General features: G+C 36.7%; 2 protein-coding genes across 9 annotated transcripts; one reads left to right on the top strand and one right to left on the bottom strand.

The window, feature by feature from the left end:
• Positions 1-230: 230 nt before the first annotated feature.
• LOC124641779 (rho-related BTB domain-containing protein 1) lies at positions 231-24,441 on the bottom strand. Of its 3 annotated transcripts, none has more exons than XM_047179985.1 (20): positions 24,147-24,441; positions 22,524-22,706; positions 21,997-22,100; positions 21,734-21,817; positions 21,542-21,655; positions 20,619-20,826; positions 19,922-20,014; positions 19,490-19,645; positions 18,989-19,074; positions 18,459-18,585; positions 17,511-17,648; positions 16,928-16,951; positions 15,429-15,542; positions 8,213-8,383; positions 3,405-3,592; positions 3,065-3,125; positions 2,783-2,916; positions 2,001-2,122; positions 1,028-1,178; positions 231-641 (listed from the first exon to the last, which is right to left on the bottom strand). In XM_047179985.1, the coding sequence occupies exons 2-19, from the start codon at positions 22,701-22,703 to the stop codon at positions 1,045-1,047; spliced, it is 2,238 nt and encodes a 745-aa protein (XP_047035941.1). In that variant the 5' UTR covers positions 22,704-22,706; positions 24,147-24,441; the 3' UTR covers positions 231-641; positions 1,028-1,044. The 3 variants fall into 3 exon arrangements, with proteins under 3 accessions (XP_047035941.1, XP_047035940.1, XP_047035942.1); XM_047179984.1 differs by lacking the exon at positions 24,147-24,441 and adding an exon at positions 23,571-23,751; XM_047179986.1 differs by lacking the exons at positions 16,928-16,951; positions 24,147-24,441 and adding an exon at positions 23,571-23,751.
• LOC124641777 lies at positions 8,838-15,294 on the top strand. 6 transcript variants are annotated; one of them, XM_047179980.1, is made up of 4 exons: positions 8,838-10,152; positions 11,203-11,265; positions 11,899-12,054; positions 13,018-15,294. In XM_047179980.1, exons 1-4 carry the CDS (start codon positions 9,807-9,809, stop codon positions 15,054-15,056), a joined length of 2,604 nt encoding a protein of 867 aa, XP_047035936.1. In that variant the 5' UTR covers positions 8,838-9,806; the 3' UTR covers positions 15,057-15,294. The 6 variants fall into 6 exon arrangements, with proteins under 6 accessions (XP_047035936.1, XP_047035938.1, XP_047035937.1 ...); XM_047179982.1 differs by having other exon boundaries at positions 8,838-11,265; positions 13,018-13,190; positions 14,841-15,294; XM_047179981.1 differs by having other exon boundaries at positions 8,838-11,265; positions 13,018-13,190; positions 14,736-15,294.
• Positions 24,442-25,397: the final 956 nt, after the last annotated feature.

Genomic DNA, 25,397 nt, shown 5'->3' with positions numbered 1-25,397 from the left:
TCACTCTACTCATATCTGTCAATAAAATATTTATAACTATTGACACCATGCACCCCACGCTTTTTTTAAATATTTTTTTTTGTATCCACTCTATTATTAATTTATATTCATTGAAATTTTTAACACTATTTTCTTAATTTAAATTCATTACAATTTATTTTCTATTTTTTAGTTCGGTTTTCTATAAAAAGCGTGTTTTTTAGTTTTTTTAAACTATTATTTATTTATACCAACACATACTAGTCGTAACGAACGCAGAAGATTTTTTATGTATCTTTTGCGAAAAACTTGCGCAATCTAAAAATTCATTTACTCGAGATTCCAGTTTATTCACAAGCTTATGCCCCAAAATTAAGACAAAAATAAATTTTGCGCTTAAATAGCGCTTACTTGCGCAAAAACTGCGCTAACTTGCGCAACCAAAATCCATCTTTTATTCAAGATTTTCAGACTTAAATACGCCATTTTCGACACCAGCCTCCTACCCAAACCGTGTATTACATAGTATTTATTTAATTAGTGCAACGACAACTATTCTAGTGAGCAGTGTTTAAGTGTAAACGTGGAAAAGTATCAATATAGTCAGTATTGTGCTCATGAAGCACATCGATACTGGCAGGAGCACCGCAAAACGGAGGGACCTGGAATATAAAAGGAGATTTGAAATCCTTCCAAAAAGCTCTTTTTAGAGACATAAAGAGTCTTCAGAACAATTTTGTGACATGTTTTAGTTACAGTTTAGAAGATTTTATGTAAATTTTTTAGGTATCTCAAGGTGAGATAATGTTTATTTCCGGCTTTTTCTCCATGAGATTTTTGGAACCGTGCAACTTGTGTGACGTTTCATTAGAGACGTAAAAAAATAAAAACAGACTTTGAATTCTGCTCGCATTTTCTCCACACAAAACATAATTTTTGGGAAACATTTCAGTTACTTAATCACGAAAATCGTGCTCGCTTGCCTTTGTTTCTTCAAAAAACAACTGTCAATCACTCTTAAAATTTGCTCTATTATTACATCACATACCTCCAGTAAGGCAGATGTCAGAGGGGCGGCTGTGGGTGCGGGTGCGGGGCCACGTGCGGGGCGGTATGCGGGGCACTATGCGGGGCGGTGGCAGACCGGCACAGTGCTGTTGTCACATCTGCGCCTGCTGAACTGTCGCGACGGACCTTGCCTGAAAAGACATAAATTATCGTATGTATTGTGTTTACTAACGTTATAAGGCCTTCTGGCTGTTTTACCGCTCGTATGACGGTAATTATAAGACAATGGAAAATCTGCGTTCAATACAATGGATGAAAAATGATATTTGTCTTGTATCTCATCCAGAAGAGGAGATTAAATGAAAAGACATAGGGAATAGAAAGAATTCTAGTAAGTAAAGGACCTTCCTAAAGCATTGGATTAAGTGGACTATGACGATATTTTGGCAAAAAAAAATCGTATTACCGTATTTACGATAAAACCGTCTTTCTTTAATTTCCCCTTATTTAACAAAGACATTAATTAATTTTGTTTCAAAAAGCTAGTTCACATCGTCTAGTATAATAGTTACAAAGTGAATTCCTCAGGGTTCAATACTGGGGCTCACTATATAAACCAAGGAAAGGATTAGTACCAATGCAACTTTTCTAAGTTTGTATGTACTTTCTAAGTATATCTTAGACACCATTGACTGTGTTTCGGATGGCACGTTAAACTGTAGGTCCCGGCTGTCAGTGAACATCCTTGGCAGTCGTTACGGGTAGTCAGAAGCCAGAAAGTCTGACACCAGTCTAACCAAGGGGTATCGGGTTGCCCGGGTAACTGGGTTGAGGAGGTCAGATAGGCAGTCGCTTCTTGAAAAGCACTGGTACTCAGCTGAATCCGGTTAAACTGGAAGCCGAGCCCAACATGATTTGGAAAAGGCTCGGAGGATGATGAATTATTATACGCCCACTTGAATAAAAAAAACCTGAATTTTATGGCAAATATTAAATATTCAATAGTTACTTACTAGTAAAGCACAAACATCCAGTCTGTTGATTAGCTTGTAACGAGGTATTGGGTCTCAATTCTTTCTGCTCTTTACTCTGCTCGTTCACGCACTTCTGGTAGTAGTCGAACTCTTTCACATACCTGAAAATAGAGTTTACTTAAAATGTACCAGTGTATAAAACTGCGGAGAACCTTAGTAATCAACATGGAAAAAGTAAGAAAGTCAACGTATTTATTATTTGTAAATTATAGGTAAAAATAAAACCTTTTATATGTATATTAGATAGAAAGAACCACACTCTGATAGACCATTTTTTTCTTTCATGTATCTGAGAGCCTAGACTTGAAACTAATGATTTCACTGAGCGAGGGCTTCGCTTAGGTGGATAGGGTCCCCCTATTGTGCTCGGACATAAAACAGAATAAGTGTCTTGTTAACGTATTTTTTCACCATATCCAACTGCGGTAGATGACTACTTATTTACGATAGTATAATATCTTCTTCCTCCTGCCCTGTTCCCAATTTTATTTGGGGTTGGCGCAATATGTCATTCTCCCTCTTCCATTTTTCCCTGTCACTCGTCACACTGACACTCACTCCCTTCCTATTTATTTCATCTTTCAGGCAATCCATCCATCTTTTCTTAGGTCTTCCTCTCTCTCTCTATCCATAAGTATACTATAAACTACAGTAATGCCATATAAAATTACTCAAAATTAAAAACATTTCTACAGCACTATCTGTCAGATAGTTATCTAGAACTTTATCTGGATCTCAGAAACGGGCCCAGTAAGTATTACCAGACGGGCGGCCAGCGGTTGTCGGCGAGGTAGTCGCGGCTGGGCTGTGACAGATGGCGGGCGCGGCACACGCGGTCGTAGGCGCCGCACAGGCGCCACGTGCACCACTCCGCTAGTTGCTGCGCGTTGTGCAACTGCATACCAAGATAAAATCGTTGCGCGAATATTTTTGAGAATTAAACCGTTTGTTAAAAAATAACCTGAGATAAACATAATAAAATGAGAGGCCAAAATTGCAACTTAACGTATTAATTAACTAACAGAAGTGAAATCAATGCTTACCTTAACAGGTTCTAGAAGCGAAAGTGCTATTTCAACGACTTGGTCATCATCACCACACACTCTGAAAACAAAATATTTTTTATTACGTACTACCAATAAACTCGTATATTTTTCTAGTATATTTTTTTCAAGCTCTACCAACAATATAACAAACACCACTTAAACTATTACCAACTTACCAAGGGGTATTGGGTTGCCCGGGTAACTGGTTTCAGGAGGTCAGATAAGGCAGTCGCTTCTTGTAAAACACTGGTGCTCAGCTGCATCCGGTTATACTGGAAGCCGACCCCAACATAGTTGGGAAAAGGCTCGGGAGATGATGAAGTAAGTTTTTACCAACCTGTCTCTCTGCTGCAGCTGGTCTATAACCCTGGCTTCCACCAGGTTGACGAGGCGGTTCATGCACAGCCTGTTGGCAAGCTCCAATAGTTCCAGGCATCTTGTAGGGTCTACTGCGGGAATCTTATCGCTGTATATGTAGCATAGTAGGATGTGGAACGCGTACATTTTTACTCCAGGAAATGATATCTGGAAGTTTAATAGATTAGGCGTTGCTGGTCACTAAAAAGTTTTTTTTAGATTTCTTCCTATCCGTTTATGTACAAATTTATTATATGGCTTGTAGCCTTTCACAAAGGACGATGGGCGTTTTGGTACCCTGTCCAACAGTGTTGATTCTAGTACCATTGCGTAGGTCTTGGCAAGCCAAAAAATGTTTACTATGACGACTAGTCCCAATTCCTTGTCCATTTCGCGTGACATCGACTAATAGAATGTATAATGTTCATAAATCATCACCGTAGATGTAGTTCTTAAATCCAACTGTATTGAATAAAAACTGGTAAAGTAACAAACAAACAAGAATTTGGCCTTCTTAGAATGTTTGCCTGCCCACTGCTTTAAAAAAAGTCTGTGTGCAAACCTTTGCAGTTCACGCAGAATATAGCTTATGTATTTGATGAAAGTCTTTCAGTATTTACAATCAATTAATGTTTAATGATTATCGTGTTTTAATAACAGGTTTTTTTTTTATTTCATATAATGTGTAGGTACATGGAAGCCAGTATGTTTAAAGATAGTATGTAACTAAAATGATTAGTTGTGTTTTCAGAAATGTTTTGAACTTTTGTCAAATCAGATGACGATTGTGTTTCCGTAGTATGACTCCATAGACTATTACAACCTTTAGATTATAATAGAGTGTATCTCAAACAATTTAAGATGTCTATTATAACTGAGTTTAAAATTATTATACTGACGACATATGCCTCTTAATGAATTTGCATATATGGATGACATGCTTGTTTCTATGTCGATTTAATTTTTATCGTTACTCGGATCGGACAGCTAATTGAGGCAAGCCCCATAGTTTTTATTATTGTTTGTTTATAAATAAACTTCAATTAAACATTTCTAAATGTAAATTTATAATTTTTTCTAAAAACAAAACTTTAATTAAGTTCAATTACAAACTTTGTCTGGAGAATTTGTTAAAGGAAACCTTTATATGTGACTTAGGCATAATTTTAGATAATAAGCTTCACTTGAACTTACATATAGACAAAATCGTGGCAAAAGCATTTAAAATGTATAATTTTGTAATCAGATCTGGTACGGATTTCAAACGACCGCATACATACTTATACCTGTTCAATACTCTAATCCGTCCACAGGTGGAATATGGTTGCGTTATATGGGATCCCTACTACGAAAAATATGTTACATCAATTGAAAAAGTTCAACGTAAATATTTACGTACTGTACGATATAATTGCCGTCTTAGACCATTATCTTATAACGAATCTCTTAAGGAATTTAAAATGATTGACTTGCAATCTAGACGTCTACTGCTTCAAGCAATGATGCTTCACGGTTTTATTCATAATAGGTATAATTGCCCTGAAATAATAAATAGCTTGTTTTATATTGTACCCAGAACTGTAATCCGTCGAGAGGTTCGCGCTTATCCGCTATTCGCTACTACTACTAGTCGAACGAATGCGGGTCAGCGAGCGCCACTCCGGAGGCTAGTTGAAATTTATAACAAAAACTTTCTTAAAATAGACATATTTCACTTATCTTTACAGAAATTTAAGAATGTCATAAAATGTAACCTCAGTTTGGATTAGGCTCGGTTTATATTGTTTTCATCTTCAAATTCATTAAAATTATAATTTATCTTTTCTCCGTAACTTTGAATGTGCTAAGTTAGTGTAGTGTTAGTGTTAAGTTAGTAGTAATATGTGGAAACGTTGTTGATTGTACATTTATACTTTAACTGTAGTAATTTTGTATTTGAAAGATTTGATGTACAATTGTTTGTTTTCCCAAATAAAATAAAATAAAATAAAATAAAATAAAATACCTTTCTAATGATATATCATACGTTACTGTTGGAGCGGGTACCAAATCCCATACAAAGTGCCCATTGTCCTTTAACATAATTTTACTACCTATTTCTTATTTGATTGATTTACTTGCAAAGTACTTGCAATAATCGAATTCACCATTGTGTGGTACTGTGAAAATATTTGAGACAAAGCCTTTGAAAGTATCTTCAATTTTGGCTAGGGAACTATTAATAGGGTTGTTTCCAATTTTCGGAAATCTATTTAGATAGCTTCTAAATAATTTTAAGACCACCCTCTCTTTCATTTTTCGTCTCAAATCTTTTTATTTTTTATGTATTACATGTTTTTCTATTTGTCTTAAAATATTGCTCAGAAAACGCTAGATCACGTGACTGTGACTTCAACGTTCTCTGTTCATTCCTTTACATTTAAGCACATCTAACGAGAAAAAACTAACATACCAACTAATGGATTTCTTAATTTTAATAATGTATTTTTATAAAATAGCTACAAAAACTATAATATTTTATACATATAGATTATTTTTATACATTTGCACAAAAATAAAATACCTCAAATGTTTTGAGTTGTGTACGCGGAAAAATGAAATGGTGCAAAGAAACGTAAAGTTTGTGTTTATTTATATTGAGGTTATGTTTGTGTCCGCGTTCGAAAAGATTTGATGCTTTTTCAAAAAACTTAAATTAAATGAATGTCTACAAGGTTTGTGTTGTGCGAGACTGTGGAAATACGACCATTAGTGCTCTAAATAAACTGTTCATCCAAGTACCGCTGAATAAAAATCTTGGTTATTGGCAAAGAATTGAGCGACCATAAAAGAGTCTACTCTTGGCAGATTGGAACTATCAGCTTTCATAAATCTTTTCTCCATAATTCTTTAGCAGTTGTATCACTTAAATGCAATTAACACAGAACTTCACAGAAGCAAATAAACAAAACATTAATTCTGAGGTTATTTCGATATATGTCACTGTCAAATACTTGTCATTGTCAAATATAGAAAGGATGACGTCATCGGTCTCTTCTCGTCGTTTTTAATGGCGTGACGTCACAGGCTCAAAATTAAAATTTCATAAATTAATTAAAAAATATATGGTCAGTTATAACTAATATAATATAGCTTATCGTGTTTCTAGTTTTGTGAACTTTCGGTGCATTTATTTAATTTTAACTAAATGAATACTAGGAAACAACCCTAATTGATAAATTTACCTGCTTGGTATGGTATAGTAGCCAGTCTATAACGCTACTTTTGGAAGAGGACATCAATACAGTATTTCTAACATCGGTACATCAAAAGTGCAGTCAGATTAACTATTGTAAGAAAACTGTCAAAAATCTTGATACATATTACAATTAGCTGCTTTAAAATTAAAACTTCAACTAACAAATGTAAAAGTACGTGGCAAATAATAAATAAATCAAAATTTAATACACCAAAAGATACCATAGAACAACTTGAAATTAACAATAAAATAATCACTAACCCTTTAATTATAGCTAATGAATTTAATAAATATTTCGTTGACAAAGTTGTACCCATACCAAATACCAGTAATAAAAATTCCCTAAATATCACACCTATCTAATAGAAAACAAGTTACAGCAATCACTAAATTAGATACTAATACAAAAAACCAAAGAGTCTATCTGTCTGGCGAATGTAGTGTTGCATTCGGAGTTCCCCAAGGTAGCGTCTTGGGACCATTATTATTTATACTATATATTAATGATTTACCTAATTCAGTTTCGCAACCAATGCCCCTTTTTGCCGATGATAGCTCAATAGTAATTGCAAAAAATAATGAGGACTCATATCAAAATGACATTAATTCATCCATCTCATCTGTAATAACCTGGCTAAAAAATAATAATTTAAAAATAAATTTATCTAAAACTAACGTTTTAGTCAACGCAAAGAAACTTCACATATGAACATAAGTTATGACAATCAGATAATACAAGAGGTGGATAATACTAGATTTCTCGGGCTAATAATAGATAAAAAACTCAATTGGAAAGCACACATCGAGAAGATTTGCAAAAAAGTAAGTCAATCATCCTACGCACTATATAAACTAGCACCTACAGTCAATACAGAAACCCTAATAATTGCTTACCACGGTTTGGTTGCGTCTGTTTTACGATATGGCATTATTTTCTGGGGGAATTCGGTAGACAAAGAGTTTGCTTTTAAGATACAAAAGCGTTGTATCCGTGCTATGTTTGGTCTACAAGTCACAGATAGCTGCAAACCGCTCTTTATAAAACATAATATACTAACGTTACCATCTTTGTATATTTTAGAAATTTGTCTGTTTGTCAAAAAGAATCCGCAACTGTTTCCTCTTCAGTCAAGTATATCTCAACGCAATAGGCGTAATAATAATAGACTATGCTTGCACAGCGCCAAAACTACCCTCATGTGGAGAAGTCTATTCTGTATGGCTCCCAAAATTTATAACAAAGTACCCGATAAATATAAGTCATTAAATATTAACCTATTTAAAAATAAATTAAAAAAACTTTTATGTAAAAGAGCGACTAGATGTAGATAGGTGATTTTTAAAAGATAACATTTAAAATACCTACTAAGTTCTGTTTAAAGTAAATACTTATTTTGTTTAAATATAGATTTTAGATTTTAAATTTTTAGTTTAATAAATGTAAATTTGTACGCCTGACATGGAAAAACATATTGAAACTGTAAATAAATGTAACACCTTTATAACATATGTTTTTAACAAATAAATTTATCTTTATCTTTAGCACTCACCACTCTCGAAGTGCTCTCTCTGAAGTGTCCCTGGAACATGGCCTTCATGGGGTCGCACCGCGCCATGAGCGCGGCGCGGTGCGCGAGGTGTATGCCGTCGTCCAGGTCGAACGTCACGTCCGCGAACTGAGCCCGCTCCACGCACATGTCGCGGAGACGACCGCCCAGAGGCTGGGGGCAGAAGGATGTTATGAGGAAGATGTGGTTCGAAATAAAAACTAAAACAGGAAAGACAAGATCGAAAGATGAGGAAAACCTTTCTGCGAGCCGTATGTTCCTGATGGATGTTATCATAAAACACCTATCGTAACTATATTTTGATAAATAAATGTTTCTTTCTTCTTTTCAACAACATTATCTAGTATCAATACATTCTCGTCTAATATAGTCTTCATTAATCTATTTCTAATACTATCTAGAGAGTTTGATACATTCAAATTCAAAATCTTTATTGCGAACTAAGTAGGTTCAAAAGATTATCCGATGCTTAAAACTAGTTTTATGTCAGAAAAATATGTTAGTGTCAAAAAGTAAAGTCTCGACTAGGTACTGAAAGGTAATCCCTAACTTGCCTATCTTAATTGGATGGCGGACTGCAGATTCAGAGAATATTTTAGTTAATAATTGTTCACGCACACAAGGCGTGATTCATAGCTGGCGCACCAGGGCCCGACAGAGGGCGTCGCGTCACCGAGGCGGGGGGGACGGCTGCCAGCAGCAGCGGCCCGCACCGCACCGCCGCACTCCATCACCGGACACAGCCGACGACGCGCGCGCATACCTATCTTAGTTTTCCAACATTTGTACTGTCCAGTGAACCAATATATTATGTATTAAGTGTTACAGTCCACTTTTCATTTAAGTACCTTTAGTTAGGTCCCCTACATTTTGGTCACTTCGGCCTTCTACAATTTAAATCCGCGTAACGTGTTTCTACGAACAAAGAAATCGTTCGCGCGGTGACAGTACGAGGCGACGTTGGTGGACTTTGATACGAGCGACGAGTCTTCAAAAGCGCCGTGTCACTACAAGCGGCATTCGAGAGAAGAGAAGTTTGGAGTTGGAGTCGTCTAAATACGTAGAACGAGGAGAGGACGTCTACAAGTTCCCGAAGTCTTCACGTCGACGGTGGTCAAGTCTCGACTTAGTTGGTCGAACACGCCGGGTCATCTACGTGCTTCGTGGGAATCAACACAGTTCGCCTTGTGGATAAAGATAAGCATATTTGTGTATCGTTCCAAATTCCTTTCTTTATAATTTCCGTTACAAATTCAAATTTCAAAAATTTCCGTTGCAACCGTTTTCAGTTCAGTTTCAAATTTGAGCAAACAAGTGATTATTTAAATCATTTTTAAGTCTATTGGCATTAACGCGCATTCATTCAGTGCTGTATGGAATAGATTTCTTATCGGTTTACCGTTTAAGTTCTTTGCTAATGAGCTAACGGTCACGAGTCACGAGCCTATTCGTATTGAAACATCTGGTTGCTGCGTTAGTCATCACTTGTGCATTTGCTTACCGCATTATCTGTTATTCTATCGCATCATTTGCATAACATCTTTTGTATTTTTTATTTTCAAACCACCTTCTTATAATGGCTAATGAAGATTTGTTAATAAGAAAACGCAGTGCTATTAAAGCTAAGCTTACGAATTTTTGCAATCATGTTAATGTGCTTATGAGTTGCGATTCATTATCCAGTTTGCAGCGTATTGAGCTAGAGGGTCGCCTTCGTAAATTTGATGCTTTATACGATGAATTTGATAATTTGCAGTTGGAGATCGAGGTGCTCTCGGATAAGCCAGACGAGGCGTACGGGGAACGTGCCAAGTTTGAGGAGCGGTACCACGCGGTGGCAGCTCAGGCGCGCAGCCTGCTTATCAGCGCTGATGCCGGCGTTGACGGCGGGTCTGTAGCGGGCTCAGCGGATAAAAGCACAGGTGCATCGTTCCGTCATAATTTTGTACGCTTACCTAAAATCAATTTGCCTACTTTCGATGGTAGTTATCAATGTTGGCTCGAGTATAGAGATACATATCTGTCACTTATTCACAGTAGTAGTGCTATCGATGATATTAGCAAATTTCATTATTTGCGCGCTTCGCTTACGGGAGATGCTCAGCAAGTGATAAAAAATATAGATTTTAAGAGCGAGCATTATCAATTAGCGTGGAATCTATTATGTGAGCGATATGATAATAGCAGGCTTCTAGTTAAAAACCATGTGCAGACTTTGTTTAATACTCCGGCAATTCTTAAAGAGTCTTGTGTAGCCTTACGTCAATTTGTTGATAATATCAATAAGCAAATTAGAGCTTTAAAATCGCTGAACGAGCCCACTGACCAGTGGAGTACACTGGTGGTAATAATGATGAGTAGCAGACTGGATAAGGTCACTAACAGAGACTGGGAAGAGTATAGCAATACCTTACCCAAATTTCCAACATTGTCAGAATTTTGTTCGTTTGTTAGTAAAAGGGCTGATTTATTAGAGACAGTAGAACATAACAAATCAATAAATAAGGAAGATAGTAGTACAAACAGTTACACAGTAAATACTAATAATTCTAAAAAAAACTATAATATAACAAAACCTAAACCTAATACTAATAAGGAATTTAATAATTGTCCGTTGTGCAAAAATAATCATTTCATGTTTGTGTGTGATGATTTTCGTAAGTTGTCAGTAGAAAACCGTTTAGCAAAGGTGAAGGAGCTTAATGTGTGCTTTAATTGTTTACGTCCAGGGCATTCAAGTAAACGTTGTAAATTGTCACACTGTAAATATTGTAATCGTAAGCATAACACGCTTTTACACGTAGAGCAGTCTAATTCAGCTGTACAAGACCCAATGCCTAGTAGTGTAGCTCTGCCTAGTTTACTGACTGATGACGTTTCTGGTGGTGCACAGTTACAAAACGGCACATCTGAAAGCGTTGTTATGTCAAGCGACACTGCAGCTACTACTCGTTCTGTTTTGCTTTCCACAGCTCTGGTGACAGTGGTCAGCACCCGAGGTGAGAAGTTCGACGCCAGGATCCTGCTGGATAACGGTAGCACAGCTAATCTTATCACTGAAACACTGTGTCACAAGCTGGGATTGCCTAGACGTAACGTTAACTCCACGATATCAGGTATAAATAAGCAAACATCTAATAGCACACAGTCTTGTAGATTTACAATTCAGGCTCGGAATGGTGGCTATAGGGAAACCATCACTAGCTTCATATTGCCTGAAATTACAAAAATATTGCCATCTAAAGTGGTAGATGTAGGCAGTATCAATATACCGGCAGACATACATTTAGCTGATCCGTCATTCCATATTCCGTCTGTAATCGACATTCTTGTTGGCGCGGAAGTATTTTGGAATGTTTTAGATTCCTCATCTATTAATTTAGGTAGGAATAAACCCAAGCTTCATGCAACAAAACTAGGGTGGATAGTTTCAGGTCCAGTCCCATTACGCAACATTTCTAATAACCAAGCACATTTTTGTAATGTTTCTATGGAGGAATTAAATAATAATCTCAACAGGTTTTGGGAAATAGATTCGGTCCCATCTAAACATGCCTTATCACAGGAGGAACGTGCGTGCGAAGAAAGTTTTCGCCGCAATACTGTTCGTGACAGTCAGGGTAGGTTTGTTGTGACAATTCCTTTAAAAGATAATCCTGTCATTCTAGGTGAGTCGTACGAGATGGCTAAGCGGCGATTTCTATCATTGGAGCGTCGTTTTCTTCGTGATCCAAGTTTCAAGGAGCGTTATGTTGCCTTCATGGAGGAGTATGAGCGTCTTGGACACATGACAGAAAATACAACGTCTAGGAAGCCACATTCAGGTGACGATATTGAATATTTTTTGCCTCATCATGGGGTCATCAGAGAATCCAGCTCGACCACGAAACTACGGGCAGTCTTTGATGCTTCAGCGGCAACCACGTCTGGTGTGTCGTTCAATCAAATCCAGATGGTTGGCCCGACTATCCAAGAAGATCTTCTGTCAATTTTACTAAGATTTCGGCAATATAAGTACGTTATATCAGGAGATATAGCTAGAATGTATCGTGCTGTTGCTGTAACACCGTCGCAACGTCCATTGCAACAAATCATCTTCAGGACTGATCCTAAGTTACCGTTAAAGACTTATTGTCTTAATACTGTTACCTATGGCACAGCTTCTGCTCCGTACTTAGCAACAAAGTGTTTAGTGAGTTTGGCTAATGTTGCTACAAGTCCTACCGTCAAGTCTTCAATTGAGCGTGATTTTTACATAGATGACTATCTTTCAGGCGGTAATTCGGTTTCAGGCGTAGTAGAAATGGTCAAGGAAGTTATCTCTGTGTTAGCGTCAGCGAATTTTCACATACGAAAATGGCAATCTAATAGTTCTTCAATTTTAGACCAGGTTTGCGACAGCTCAACAGTTGTGGATTGTCTAAGATTGTCTGAAGATAAGAACGCGTCATCAAAAACATTAGGGTTACGCTGGGTGTGTGAGGCAGATTATTTGGCATTTTCTATTTCTATTGATGATAAGAAACAAGTTTCTAAACGCCAAATTTTGTCAGTCATCAGTCAAATATTTGACCCATTAGGCTTGGTTGGTCCATGTGTAGTCGAGGCTAAGATTGTCATGCAGAAGCTGTGGTTGGATAAGTGTGACTGGGATGAGCAGGTGCCAGAGTCTATATGCCATTTTTGGAGTAATTTTGTTAACACTCTTCCATGTTTAAACAATCTACGCATTCCAAGATGGGTTGTGTGTGACAATGCTATATTGCATGAAATTCATGTTTTTACAGATGCCTCTGAGAGAGCCTTTGGTTGTTGCGTATATCTTCGGTCGGTGAATATGGAAGGTGCAGTCAAGGTACAACTTCTTGCATCGAAGAATCGTGTAGCACCAATAAAGCCCACTACCATTCCACGTCTCGAGCTTTGTGGGGCGTTGCTAGGCGCTAGACTGTGTGCTAAGGTACAAAGTTCCATTACTTTACCTATTACTAGATGCCAATTTTGGTGCGATTCAACAATAGTGTTGAGTTGGCTAGCTATGTCACCGAACGTATTGAAACCTTTCGTACGCAATCGCGTTAACGAGATACAGGAGAGTACTGCAGGTCATACGTGGAGTTACGTGCCGTCTAGATTCAATCCGGCAGATCTTGTTTCTCGTGGGCTGAAGGCTGACCTTATCAGCGAGTGTTCTTTATGGTGGTCAGGCCCAGAGTTCTTGTTAAATGATGAAACACACTGGCCAGCTATGCCCAACAAAACTATGAAACAGGATCTACCAGAAGTAATTACATCTAACTTCACAGATCACTCGTTTCTCACAGACACACAAAAACACGCACAGCACACAAATACATCATTAATTCATACATTATTGCATAAATATTCTAACATAAATCGTCTACAAAGAGTGGTGGCCTACATATTAAGATTTTATAATAATGTAAAGAACAGAATCAAGGATCAAAATCCATTATCAATTAAAGAACTTCAAGATTCTTTAAATTTCATTTTACGACAAGCTCAAATGGAGATGTTTTCCAAAGAATATGACATTCTTAAAGCTGGTAAGACTTTGCCTCGCAAAAATAGATTGATTTGTTTGAGTCCTTTTTTTGACGAAGATGGTCTCATTCGTGTAGGCGGGAGACTTGATAATTCGCCTTATGACTATAATATCAAGCATCCAATTTTATTATGTTGCAAGCATCATATCACTAAATTAATTTTCCACAAATATCATCATGATTTATTACACGCTGGCCCTCAATTGTTGATCGCAAGTATACGGCAAGTGTATTGGCCACTTGGAGGCAGAAATCTATCTAAATCAGTTGTAAAACACTGCATTAAATGTTTTAAGTTCAAGTGTCAAAATATTCAACCTGTCATGGGACAATTGCCTGTTAATAGGACTCAATTGGAATTCCCATTTTTAAATTCCAGTGTCGATTATGCCGGGCCAATATTGATAGCAGATCGAAAGGGGCGAGGGTGTAAACTTGTAAAGGCGTACCTATGCATCTTTGTTTGTCTTGCAGTGAAAGCTGTCCATATCGAGCTCGTTACAGACCTTACTAAGGAGGGCTATATGGCTGCTTTAAGCCGTTTTGTTGCTCGTCGTGGCAAACCCAAGAGCATCTTGTCTGACAATGGCACCAATTTTGTAGGCACTTGTAATGAGTTGCAACAATTCTTACAACAATCAAATATATCGTATGAAGTTGCACAAAGGGGTATTGAATTTACTTTTGCCCCTCCATATTCTCCACATTTCAACGGCATTGCTGAAGCTGCCGTTCGATCAACTAAACACCACCTGAAAAGACTATTACAGTTAACACACTTCACATACGAAGAAATGGTCACTTGTTTAACTCAAATAGAAGCTGTTCTTAATTCACGTCCTCTCACACCACTTTCCTCTGATCCGTTAGATTTTACTGTCCTTACTCCTTCACACTTTTTGATTGGACGATCACTAATAGCTGTTCCGCATCCACAGGTGTCTGATGTAAACATCGGCCGCTTGGAGCGCTACCACAGAGTGGAGCATATTAAGCAGCATTTCTGGAACCGATTCCATTTAGAATATATCTCTCTGCTGCAGCAAAAAACTAAGTGGACGTCATCTACAGGACAACTGGCAGAAGGAACGTTAGTTCTCATCAAGGAGAGAGGACAACCGCCAATGCTGTGGCCACTGGGACGTGTCACGAAGGTGTTCCCGGGGAGCGACGGGATAACGCGTGTGGCTGAGTTGAAGACGCGTAAGGGAACAATTCTACGTTCCTTTAATAATATTTGTCCACTTCCACTAGATTGAATGCTTCAACCCGGGGAGGATGTTCACGCACACAAAGCGTGATTCATAGCTGGCGCACCAGGGCCCGACAGAGGGCGTCGCGTCACCGAGGCGGGGGGGACGGCTGCCAGCAGCAGCGGCCCGCACCGCACCGCCGCACTCCATCACCGGACACAGCCGACGACGCGCGCGCATACCTATCTTAGTTTTCCAACATTTGTACTGTCCAGTGAACCAATATATTATGTATTAAGTGTTACAGTCCACTTTTCATTTAAGTACCTTTAGTTAGGTCCCCTACAATAATAATACAAAAAAAATTGATTCATTGCCTTTAGGTGTGGCCTAACGAAATCATCAATTAATAAAGAATTCAATTATTTCCAAACTCACCGTATGAAACTGCAGCATAAAACCCTTGTCGAACAGCAGATGTTGGTCCAATATGAACTGGCTGAGCTTCGTGAGCTCGTGGAAGCCCAGCAACTCGGCCGCCTGTCTGATCTCCTGAACAACACCGTATTACCGTCACATAAGGTTGCTTTTGTATTGCACTGATGTTCGGAGTGCTTCGGAACTATTCGGGTTACTTCGGAAATTTTAAGAGCTGTTTGACTGCTAGTGAGTTAACGATAAAGTACCAAATTATTGATGTTCCTGTAGATATTTAAATAAAACTACTTTTACGGATTTTATCGCGTTATATTAATATTATTTAATCCCGACGTTTCGGATCCTTTACAGCATCCATGGTCACGGGCAGACTAAGGTGTTGGTCGTCTTGATATATTAGTTACAAACAGCTACCCTACATTTTGTTGATTATTATTGACAATCCGATTCACGCAAAACGAGCTCACTGTATCCATAGGTCGAGCAGTTGTAGGCTTGGATTTTGATTTAATAGTTTCTATGATGGGATTCCAAGCAGGTGGTATGCACCAGCCATCTTCTCTATTGAAATTTGGATGTTTTTTTAATTTCAATAGCCTCGCGAATCATCCTAGGTAGGAATCGGTTTTCTCTTGCAAGGACTTGTGGTTTATCAAATCTGATGTAATGCTGGGCCTTGTCTAGTGTGTGTTCACAAACTGCTGACTGTCTGGAACGGCGGTGTTTGACATCGGCGATGTGTTCTTTTACGCGGGTCCCTATGCTTCTTTTAGTTTGGCCTATGTAAGAGAGTTAAGTAGTTTTATTTAAATGTCTAATATTCGCGTAAGTGTCAGAAATCAATATGTTCCTGTAGATATTTTGTACCGATAGGGAAATTTGATGTAACAAAACAGCAACAGGCTTTAAAATATTCTTAAATTATTAGAAAAAGTAAGCAAAAGCTTTTCAGCTGAAATCTATAGACAGTTAAGCTAAGTTCACCGACAACATAAGCGTCCGTTTTTCTTAAAACTGTTTACTTTGAAAATTTGACATGAAAGTTCATGGTAAACAGAAGTTTTAAGAAAGGCTAAAGTTTTTTAAAACTTGAGCCTTTCTTAAAATTTCTGTTCTGTGTTCTGTTCTGTTCTGTTCTAAGATTCGACAAAACTGTAAACTGTAAAAGTGTATGTAAATAATGTAGCTAGCAATAATTTATGGTGATAATATCTAATGAATCTTATTAAAATAATAATAAAAAGTCATACCACATTTTCTTAAGATTTTTAATTTTTTTCTTAATTTTTTTAATTTTTTTTTACAAAATTATGTGAAGAAACTTGACCTACTGTAACTTGAGAAAATGTAGGCAAAACATATGTATGATAAACTACAAAGAAATACATCCACAAAAATACAAAAAGGGTGCTGATTTTTTTTTTTATAATAATAATAATGGTCGAAATTAATAATTATGAATTTGTTTTAATGGTATAATTTATTGCAATAACATTTACCAGTAATAATCCGATAGCAGCTGACTGCAAAACATTTTTGTTATTATAAAATTATTCATTTTATATATTTTTATTTTGCAATATAATTTATTTGTAGTGGGTAATACATAGAATAGAAAAAGCACAGTAGAGTAGAAAAATATTAAGTTCAAATAAATTAATGTAATTAAATAGCTGTCCCTTTACTAAAATAATTACTTAGATTTTAATAATTTTGTTTAAAATTATATTTTAATATAAAGACAGCCAGAAAATAGCCGGAGTCAATTAAGAATAATTTATAAATTACTCGAATACTCATAATAAAATATAAATATATTTAAATACTTATACAAAGCTAAAGCTTATTGATTTAATTTAAAATTGAAAAATAAGTGGTATAGCGAAGAAATTATGAATCATTCCGACTTCGTGACACTTCGTGTTTAAATTATTAAATTTTTAAAATCACATTTTAGTTTGTCAAAATACAGTCAGCGAAAAAATCCAAAATGGCGGTTAGCTGTCAGTTAAAATTCGAACAGTCCATAAACTTTGTCACCATACCACAAAGAAATCCTACAGTTTTTAAAGTCTTACTGACCTGCTGTTTAAAAGCACTGCTGTCTAAAGCCCCCGTGTAGATAAAGTTGATAATTTCTTGCATCACATTTTGAGAAATGAGTTTGCTCATCGTCACTATGGTTTGAGTTTGGGAGGTGGCATGTTGGATCTTGTCACACTGGAATTTATATTGGAAAGTAGTAATTATTCCATCTGCCTTGACGAGGAGGATGTCATAATTTTTTTAACGTGTTACATCCAATTTCATCATATGACTAGCCTTTTGTATGTTGGGATCAGCTTCCAGTCTAACCGGATACAGCTGAGTACCAATGTTGTACCAGTTACCCGGGAAACCCAATTCTCCTTGGCAAGACTGGTTGTCCAACTTCCTACCTTCTGAATACCCTGAACATCTGAGAAAGGTGATACAGATATACAACCTTCTGAAACTCGGAGGAACTCGTCATGACAAGATGGTCACCCATCCACATAACGACCGCGCCAAACCTTATGACCAATTGACCTGTACGGTTGTTGCCTAGCCACTACTATACATTTTTTTTTGACTGCCTCGTTGGTCTAGTGGTCGCAAGCGCGGCTGCTGTGCGCGTGGTCTCGGGTTCGATTCCCGGGTCGGGCCGAAATCGCTTTGTGGGTTTTCTTAAACTTTCACAAAGCAGCCCGTAGTCTGGAAGTTGGTGATTAATTCACCCGTGCATCGGAGAGCACGTAAATGTCGGTCCTGCGCCTGATCTCTCTCCGGTCGTGTCGGATTGCCGTCCCATCGAGTTATGAGAGTGAAAGAATAGGGAGTGCACCTGTGTCTGCGCAAATGCTTGTGCACTATAATATGTCCTGCGCAGTTGGCTGATCTCCTTAAGTGAGAGCAGCCGCCGTGGCCGAAAACGGCCGTGGACGCCATTACTATACATTTTGCAAAATATGTTACATATATGGCTGGACTGTAAAATATGTAAATACATACCTTAACAACCCTGATAGAGTTGATAGCAGGATGGTTGACCTCTCGGTATAAGTCTGGGGGCTTTTTACAGCTGTCACTGAGAGGCAGAATCTGACATGATGACCTCCGCTTTATCTGATCCCATACTCTGCGAAATTATTGTGTAAAACACTGAATAACTCCTTGATTTTGAGATAACTGTTTGGGACAGTAGATTGGAGTGAAAAAAAAATACTGGCTTCCCAAAATGACTTCTTTTTACACACTGTCTACATCTGTTTTATTCCTATTTTCCGTTCGCAGGAATCCTTTTTTTTTCTTTAGAAATAAGCATAACTTTTATTTCTTTATTATGTGTGTGTACAAAAATCGTAAATAAATAAATGACGTTCTTAAACTGTTTTGTGTTTATTAAAAAAAATATATATATCATTTATCAACAGATTTTAATCATTTTTTGTTTTGTTTGGCAAGGCATACATCCCAAATGCTGCCATTCGGGTCCAGTATCTTATCTGAGAAATCGAAACTGTACAAGGATATTTTCGTACCTCATCTGCTTCGCCTGATCCTGTCGTATTAAATACTCGGTGTCCTCATTGAACTCGCCCGTTGTTGCCTCACCCATGCTGCTTACCTACAGCAAAATAAGAGGGTTTTATAACAATCTTGTAAAGTTCGAGGAAAACTGTTTGTCCTCACTGAATATTGCACGACTGGCTGCGTAGAAACCATTAATATTTGTTTGTACTACTCGTCCTCTGAATTTGTCTATAGATCATGGTTCAGTGAGCCCGTTTCTGGTATTAAATAATCCTGTCTGATTCAACTGGGAACTGGGACTGACTACTTTCTCACTGCAAAATAAGAAGTAGAACCCACTATGAAGATTTTAGATGACCTTACCCCAGCTGACTATTAATAAAGAATTCTAAATTGTAACTGATTCAACCTGCCCCAATCTCACCCTAAATTAAAAGCTGATTCAATCTATCCCATTCAAAAGCTGACTCAACTGACCCCCTTCTTCGGTTCTCTTAACTATCTCTCACCATGCTGCTCTCGCTAGAACTCCTGGCCAGTTCAGCAGACAGGCTGACGCAGTCGCTGGTCAGCAAGCGGTGGAAGGCTTCGCAGGCGGCTGCCATCATGAACCGATGCACCGGGAAGCCTTTCGCCCCGCATATTATTACCATGTCTGAGAAATACTGTTGGAAAAAACGTTCAAGTTAGTTCTTGGGAGATGTGATGCAATTTTTTGTGTCTATGGCTAGAAGAAAACAGAAAATAACGTGATTTTTTTCTCTTGAAAGACTGGCCTGCTTATAACATTTTTTTAAGTGGCTAAAAAGCTGAAATATTTCTTTAAATGGCTGAAAAGTTACTTTTTTTCAAATATCCTGAAGAGAGCTTTAAAAAAGCAAATATTACAAAATTGAATTGATTAATCACTATCTGAAATTACCACTAAAGAGTCAACTAACCTGTTGTCGCAAAAGGGTGGTCATGTTTTCTAGATAGGTGCTGTTGACGACCACTACTTCAGGCTCCATTGGCCTCGGAGGTCTAAATGGTGCCTGGGAACAACAAACAAGTAAATATTATATACCTACCTAAATCAAGAAAAAACTAATTCTGAACTGTATCTGAATCAAAATTGAAAGTTATTTATTTCATGTTGATTTCAACTGCATGCATAGAACATCAATGTATTTTCCTCAAAAACATAGTTTTACATTATATACACACAAATGACAATTACAGACCTTGAACTTGAATTTACTTCACCAATAACATCCATTTTAGCATTTGTCTAATTTGAAACAACCTGTAGATATCCCAACTCACAACAATTTTTCTTACGACAATTTCTCACGACAATCATTCTTAATTTGACAGAATGTACGACGATTCTTTTTATTTATGTACCTACATTCTGGGAAAACTGTCATTCAACATCCTTGGCAGTCGTTACGGGTAGGCAGTAAGTCTGACACCAGTGTAACGAAAGGGTACTACTGGGTTGCCCGGGTAACTGGGTTGAGTAAGTCAGATAGGCAGTCGCTCCTTGTAAAGCACTGGTACTCAGCCGTATCCAGTTAGACTGGAAGCTGACCCCAACATAGCTGGGAAAAGGCTCGGAGATGATGATTCTTTGAAAAAATAAACGATTTCTTTTACCTGCAATAAAGGTCGTTGAACCCTCTTAAGGTTGGTCATCCAGAACCTCTGCTGTCTCCTAGCTATGAGGGCAGCTCTGATGGCATTCTCGAACACCTCGTTAACTCCATAGTAAGTGAACACTGATGTTTCATAGTAGTATATGCCGAACTCATGAGCTAGTGCCCGGCCTTGGTCTGGCATTACTAGGTCACTTTTTCTTGGAGCCCTAAAATGGATAAAAATAGATTTTATTTACCAGCTGCTAGATAAAAACTTAAAAATATTATATTGTCTGTGGAGAGAGCTTTTCAATAATCCAAGTGCAAAAAACAGATTAATTCTAATTCAAAACTTTTAATTGTACTTAAACTCTTTCTTTAAATTAAATGTGTATAAAAATCAATGTAAATACATACAATTGTAACAATAACTTAATAACATCATCATCTTTTAAAGTAGGAGTTTGTTTCGTGTATTTGGTTAATAAATAATGTAGATTTTGTGTAAAATGTCCTATAAAGATTATTTTGTGTAAAATGTCCTATAAAGATTATTTATTTATAGTCAAATGGAGGGTAGTAACTAACTACTACTACGAAAGAATGCTGGTAGGACTTAAAACATACTTATCTTTATGAATATAAAGTACACATCGACTGCAAGCAAGCAATACCTCCTATCTGACTCCGGATGGATTTTAGGGTAGGGGCACAATAAAACTTAATAAAATCCTTATTCCGAGGTATAATGAGATACTGAAAATCCAAGTTTTCTTTTTTTACGCATAGGATTGATTAATAAAGTTTTTTTGTTTTTATTTTGAGTCTAAGGGTAGTTTATATTGTATCTACCGATACAAGTTTTTTTAAACAAAAATGTCAGATAGGAGGTATTGCTTGCTTGCAGTCGACATATGTACATGGTTTAGGTAATTGACTTACCTAATAAAAGGGCTGCGGTCCTTACAGTAATTTAAATAGGTTTCATCTCTATACATGTAGCGTAGATCATTCTTACATCCCACTAGTAATATTGGTGTGTTCGGACAAAACCGTCTGAAATATAGCCAAATATTATGGTATATGCCTTTATGTACTTAGTTCTACATGTAAAAATGTGTGAAGAAATCTCACCTAATTTCAGGATACCACATAGCTCCACAATTCCTCAAAGATATAGGGTTTGTTATGGAAAAGCATAGGAGAACCACATCAGACCTGAAAATATTACAGCTGTTGAAATATTTTGTCAGCGGACCATAAAATTACAAAGGCAAACATTCAAATTGAGAAACTGTTTCTGTTGGAAAATAATTGAAACCAATTTAAAGCTATGCATCATTTTTAACCATTGCTACAAACAAATAAATATGTACAAGTACACAAATAAATATTACCGTCCATAGGCAAATCTTCTATCCTTTTCATGATCACCAAATGTGTCCCAAAGACGAAGAGACACATTCACACCGTCTACGACTTCCCAAGATCTTTCTAACACCTGGTTATGAAAGAGAAAAGGAAGAATGGTCAATATTGCCATGGTTCCTAAGTCATCATCATCATCATCATTATCAAGTTCTAATATATGTAATATTCAAAAATTAAGTGTTAGTGTTTTATTACAGCTTATTGAAGATAATTTTACACTGCAAGGCAACTTTTGAATTGGGATTTAAGTTTGACCCTCCAATGAAATATTTCATAGAGGGCATAAATCCATTTCACTTTCTATCAATCCACATTTTTGTTATTACCATCATCACCTTTTTATCATCCCACTACAGGGCATAGGCCTCCTCTCATACAGAGAAGGATCGAGTGTTAATCGCCATGATTGCTCAATGCATATTGATTGATTTTAAAGATTACCAAAAAATTTAAAAACTGACTCAAAATCTACAGCACTAAAGTCCTAACTCACATCTTTATAAATCCGGTACTGATCAATAGCCCACACAGTCGGTACATGTGTTGTCATAAGCTGCGAGAGAGACACATGTTTGTTGCACGCTCGAGCACATATCAGGCGAGTCTTGCCAACCGCTGTGTCTCCGACTACAACACATTTTACCAGCTCCTGGTGGGGCTGCTCGTTGTCCATTATCTGGGAACAATATTTATTTATTTATTGGTTCATGAGCAACGCTTTTCAATTAAATATTGATATTAAAAGAATTGGGATGTGGGGCAGTCATTTATAGATAAACACTGCTTGCGTAATTAGTAAAAATATATTAATGTTGAAGAAAACAAGACAATAAATAAAATTTGATTAGAAAGTGTAAGGACATTTAGGGCTATAAGTTTTAAATTGCCACCCCAGCCAATAAAGTCAAGTTAAAACCATATAAAACTTCAGTTTATTTGATAAATATAACGGGTAACTAGGTTGAAGAATTCAAGCGGTCGCTCCTTGTAAAACACTGGTATTCAGCTGCATCCGGTTAGACTCGTAGTTGAACCCAACCATAGTTGGGAATAGGTTCAGGAGATGATGATGATTTGATAAAACTAATATTATCAAAGATACCTACAGTATTTCTTATTATGTATGACTTGTTCCTACAACATTCCAAAGTGTTGTAGTTTATTAGAGATTGATTAAACAATTTTTAGGACTTTTAAAATTGAATGTTAGGTAGTTAATTAAAACAGAAAAAAAATATAACAAATCAAGTGCAACTTAGACCAAAGCAAAAGGTAGATTGAAACATGGGACAATGCCGATACATGTGACCATGTATATTTAAAAAGCTAGATTACAAAGAATTTAGGATTCTATCGTTATCGTTGCAGATTCGTTATGTTAAAGCAAATTAATAATAATTCGCGACTTTTATCATTACAGATAGAAGTTAGCGAGTAGAAACTTTTATACGAGCATGTAAGTATTTTCATTAGCTCTAATGGTCATTTGGAACCAAAAATAAACATCCAAATTGCAAAATAATAAAATAAACAAACGTACCGGTACACATTTTCTCTGTTTCCATTTTTACACAAACAAATATTTTTAGATTATACAGATACAAGAGCTCATTTAATTAATAAAAAGCTTTATGTCGCAATATTTCAATTAGCCAAATGTAACAACAATTAATAAAACAAAACACTAAATAAAAGTGAAAAACAAAATCAAAACAAATTCGAATTTGAAATCGATCTGTCATTTCATAATTTGAAGTGTCATTATTTTGACAGATGCAATATTTTTGGCCAAAAATATCACGTTCAAATTAATGTCTACTTAATTAAATCAAACTGCTCTCTTTCCATAAATTCACAAGTAAAATCGTGAAAATTTCATGTCAAGACGATATGAAAATTTTTATGTAGTCCAGTAACCGGGTTTTATGACTATGCAGATTCATTTTACAGCTTGAGATTGTATGACATAAGAAAAGAAGAAAACTCTCAAAAATGATCACGAAATACCTGGCGGTAATGATAAAATTCGAAAAAACCTAAGCTAAACCAGATAATAAAAAGCAAATCAAATTCATTAGATAAATTGAACGATTTAAAAAGCCTTAACTTCACTTACATTTTCTTCAATTAATTCTTAATTGATTCATACACTTGAAAACCTTTGTGGCCACTCAAATCATTTGGACATCACCACTCACTAACACTGGTTATAATTCACTAGGACAGAACTAAAACCTGCATTATGTCGTTTAGAAAGGTATAATTGCAAAAAAGATTATCTTTTCACGATATTTGAGGCAATGGAGTGAAGTTGATTTTGTAGCATTGCAGTGATCTGCGCATGTTGAACGTCTTGCGCAGAACTGTAAGAACGCGTACGGGGCAAGTTCATTTTAATTTTGTTATTGACAATTTTAAGTCAACGAACTTCGTCGGTATTGTTGAACTTTTGAATACTTATGTTGAATGCTGCAGCTCAATACTCACAATTACAGTGTACAATGAAACACGTACCAATTGTAAATAAATACTTCCTTTTTGCTATTTATGGATGCGTTCATACCAAAAGTTGGGTATTTCGCCTTGTCAAGTGTAGGCGAAATAGCACTTGTTCTAAAGATTCTTCAGAAATATAAGGACTTAAAATATGTTTAGACTTGTAAATATAAAAACCTTGCTTTAATACTTATAAAAATAACAACTACAGCAGCCTTTACATAAAGAGACTTGTAGCGCCTAGTTGTAAACACATAGCAAGAATTCGTGTTCGGCAACATCACCTATTTTGAAGGCGCTCGATTTAACCCGCCTGGGTGTAAAGGCGAGACTCCACTGATATATTCGCACATTTTTGTTCGCGATTTGTACCACCCCGGGGCCCGATTCTCCTAATTTTATTAAGCGACATACGATTCACGTTCGACTCGATTCGACTGAGATCCAATCCCGACTCGATTACGATTGAAGCGTATGTGGCATTCCGCTATTTTTTCTTTGAAATAAACGTTTTTATCCTTTTCTGTCATTCAATAATGAATCATTTTGTCTGCAAATGATTTACGATTGCAAAATGATTGTACAGCAAACTAACGTATAGACCAAAATCACTAAAATAGCAGACCAATCGCACACCAATCAAATGTCAATCGAATACGATTGGTCTTTTATTAGTAGCAGAATGCCCGATATGGTTAAAACTGCTATTGCGATCGAATCGCAATATCGATTCGATTTCTATTCGATTTTGACATTATTAACTTAGGAGAATCGGGCCCCCGGTCAAATCTCAACAAAAAGGGATCCACCGGTATAGGTCCAATCAGGTAAAAAGACAAATACCTACATAAAACCTCTTTGAACATCTTAC

This window comes from Helicoverpa zea, chromosome 23 (assembly GCF_022581195.2).
Source record: "Helicoverpa zea isolate HzStark_Cry1AcR chromosome 23, ilHelZeax1.1, whole genome shotgun sequence".
Classification (NCBI taxonomy): Eukaryota; Metazoa; Arthropoda; class Insecta; order Lepidoptera; family Noctuidae; genus Helicoverpa; species Helicoverpa zea.
This window is presented reverse-complemented; position numbering and strand designations above follow the sequence as displayed.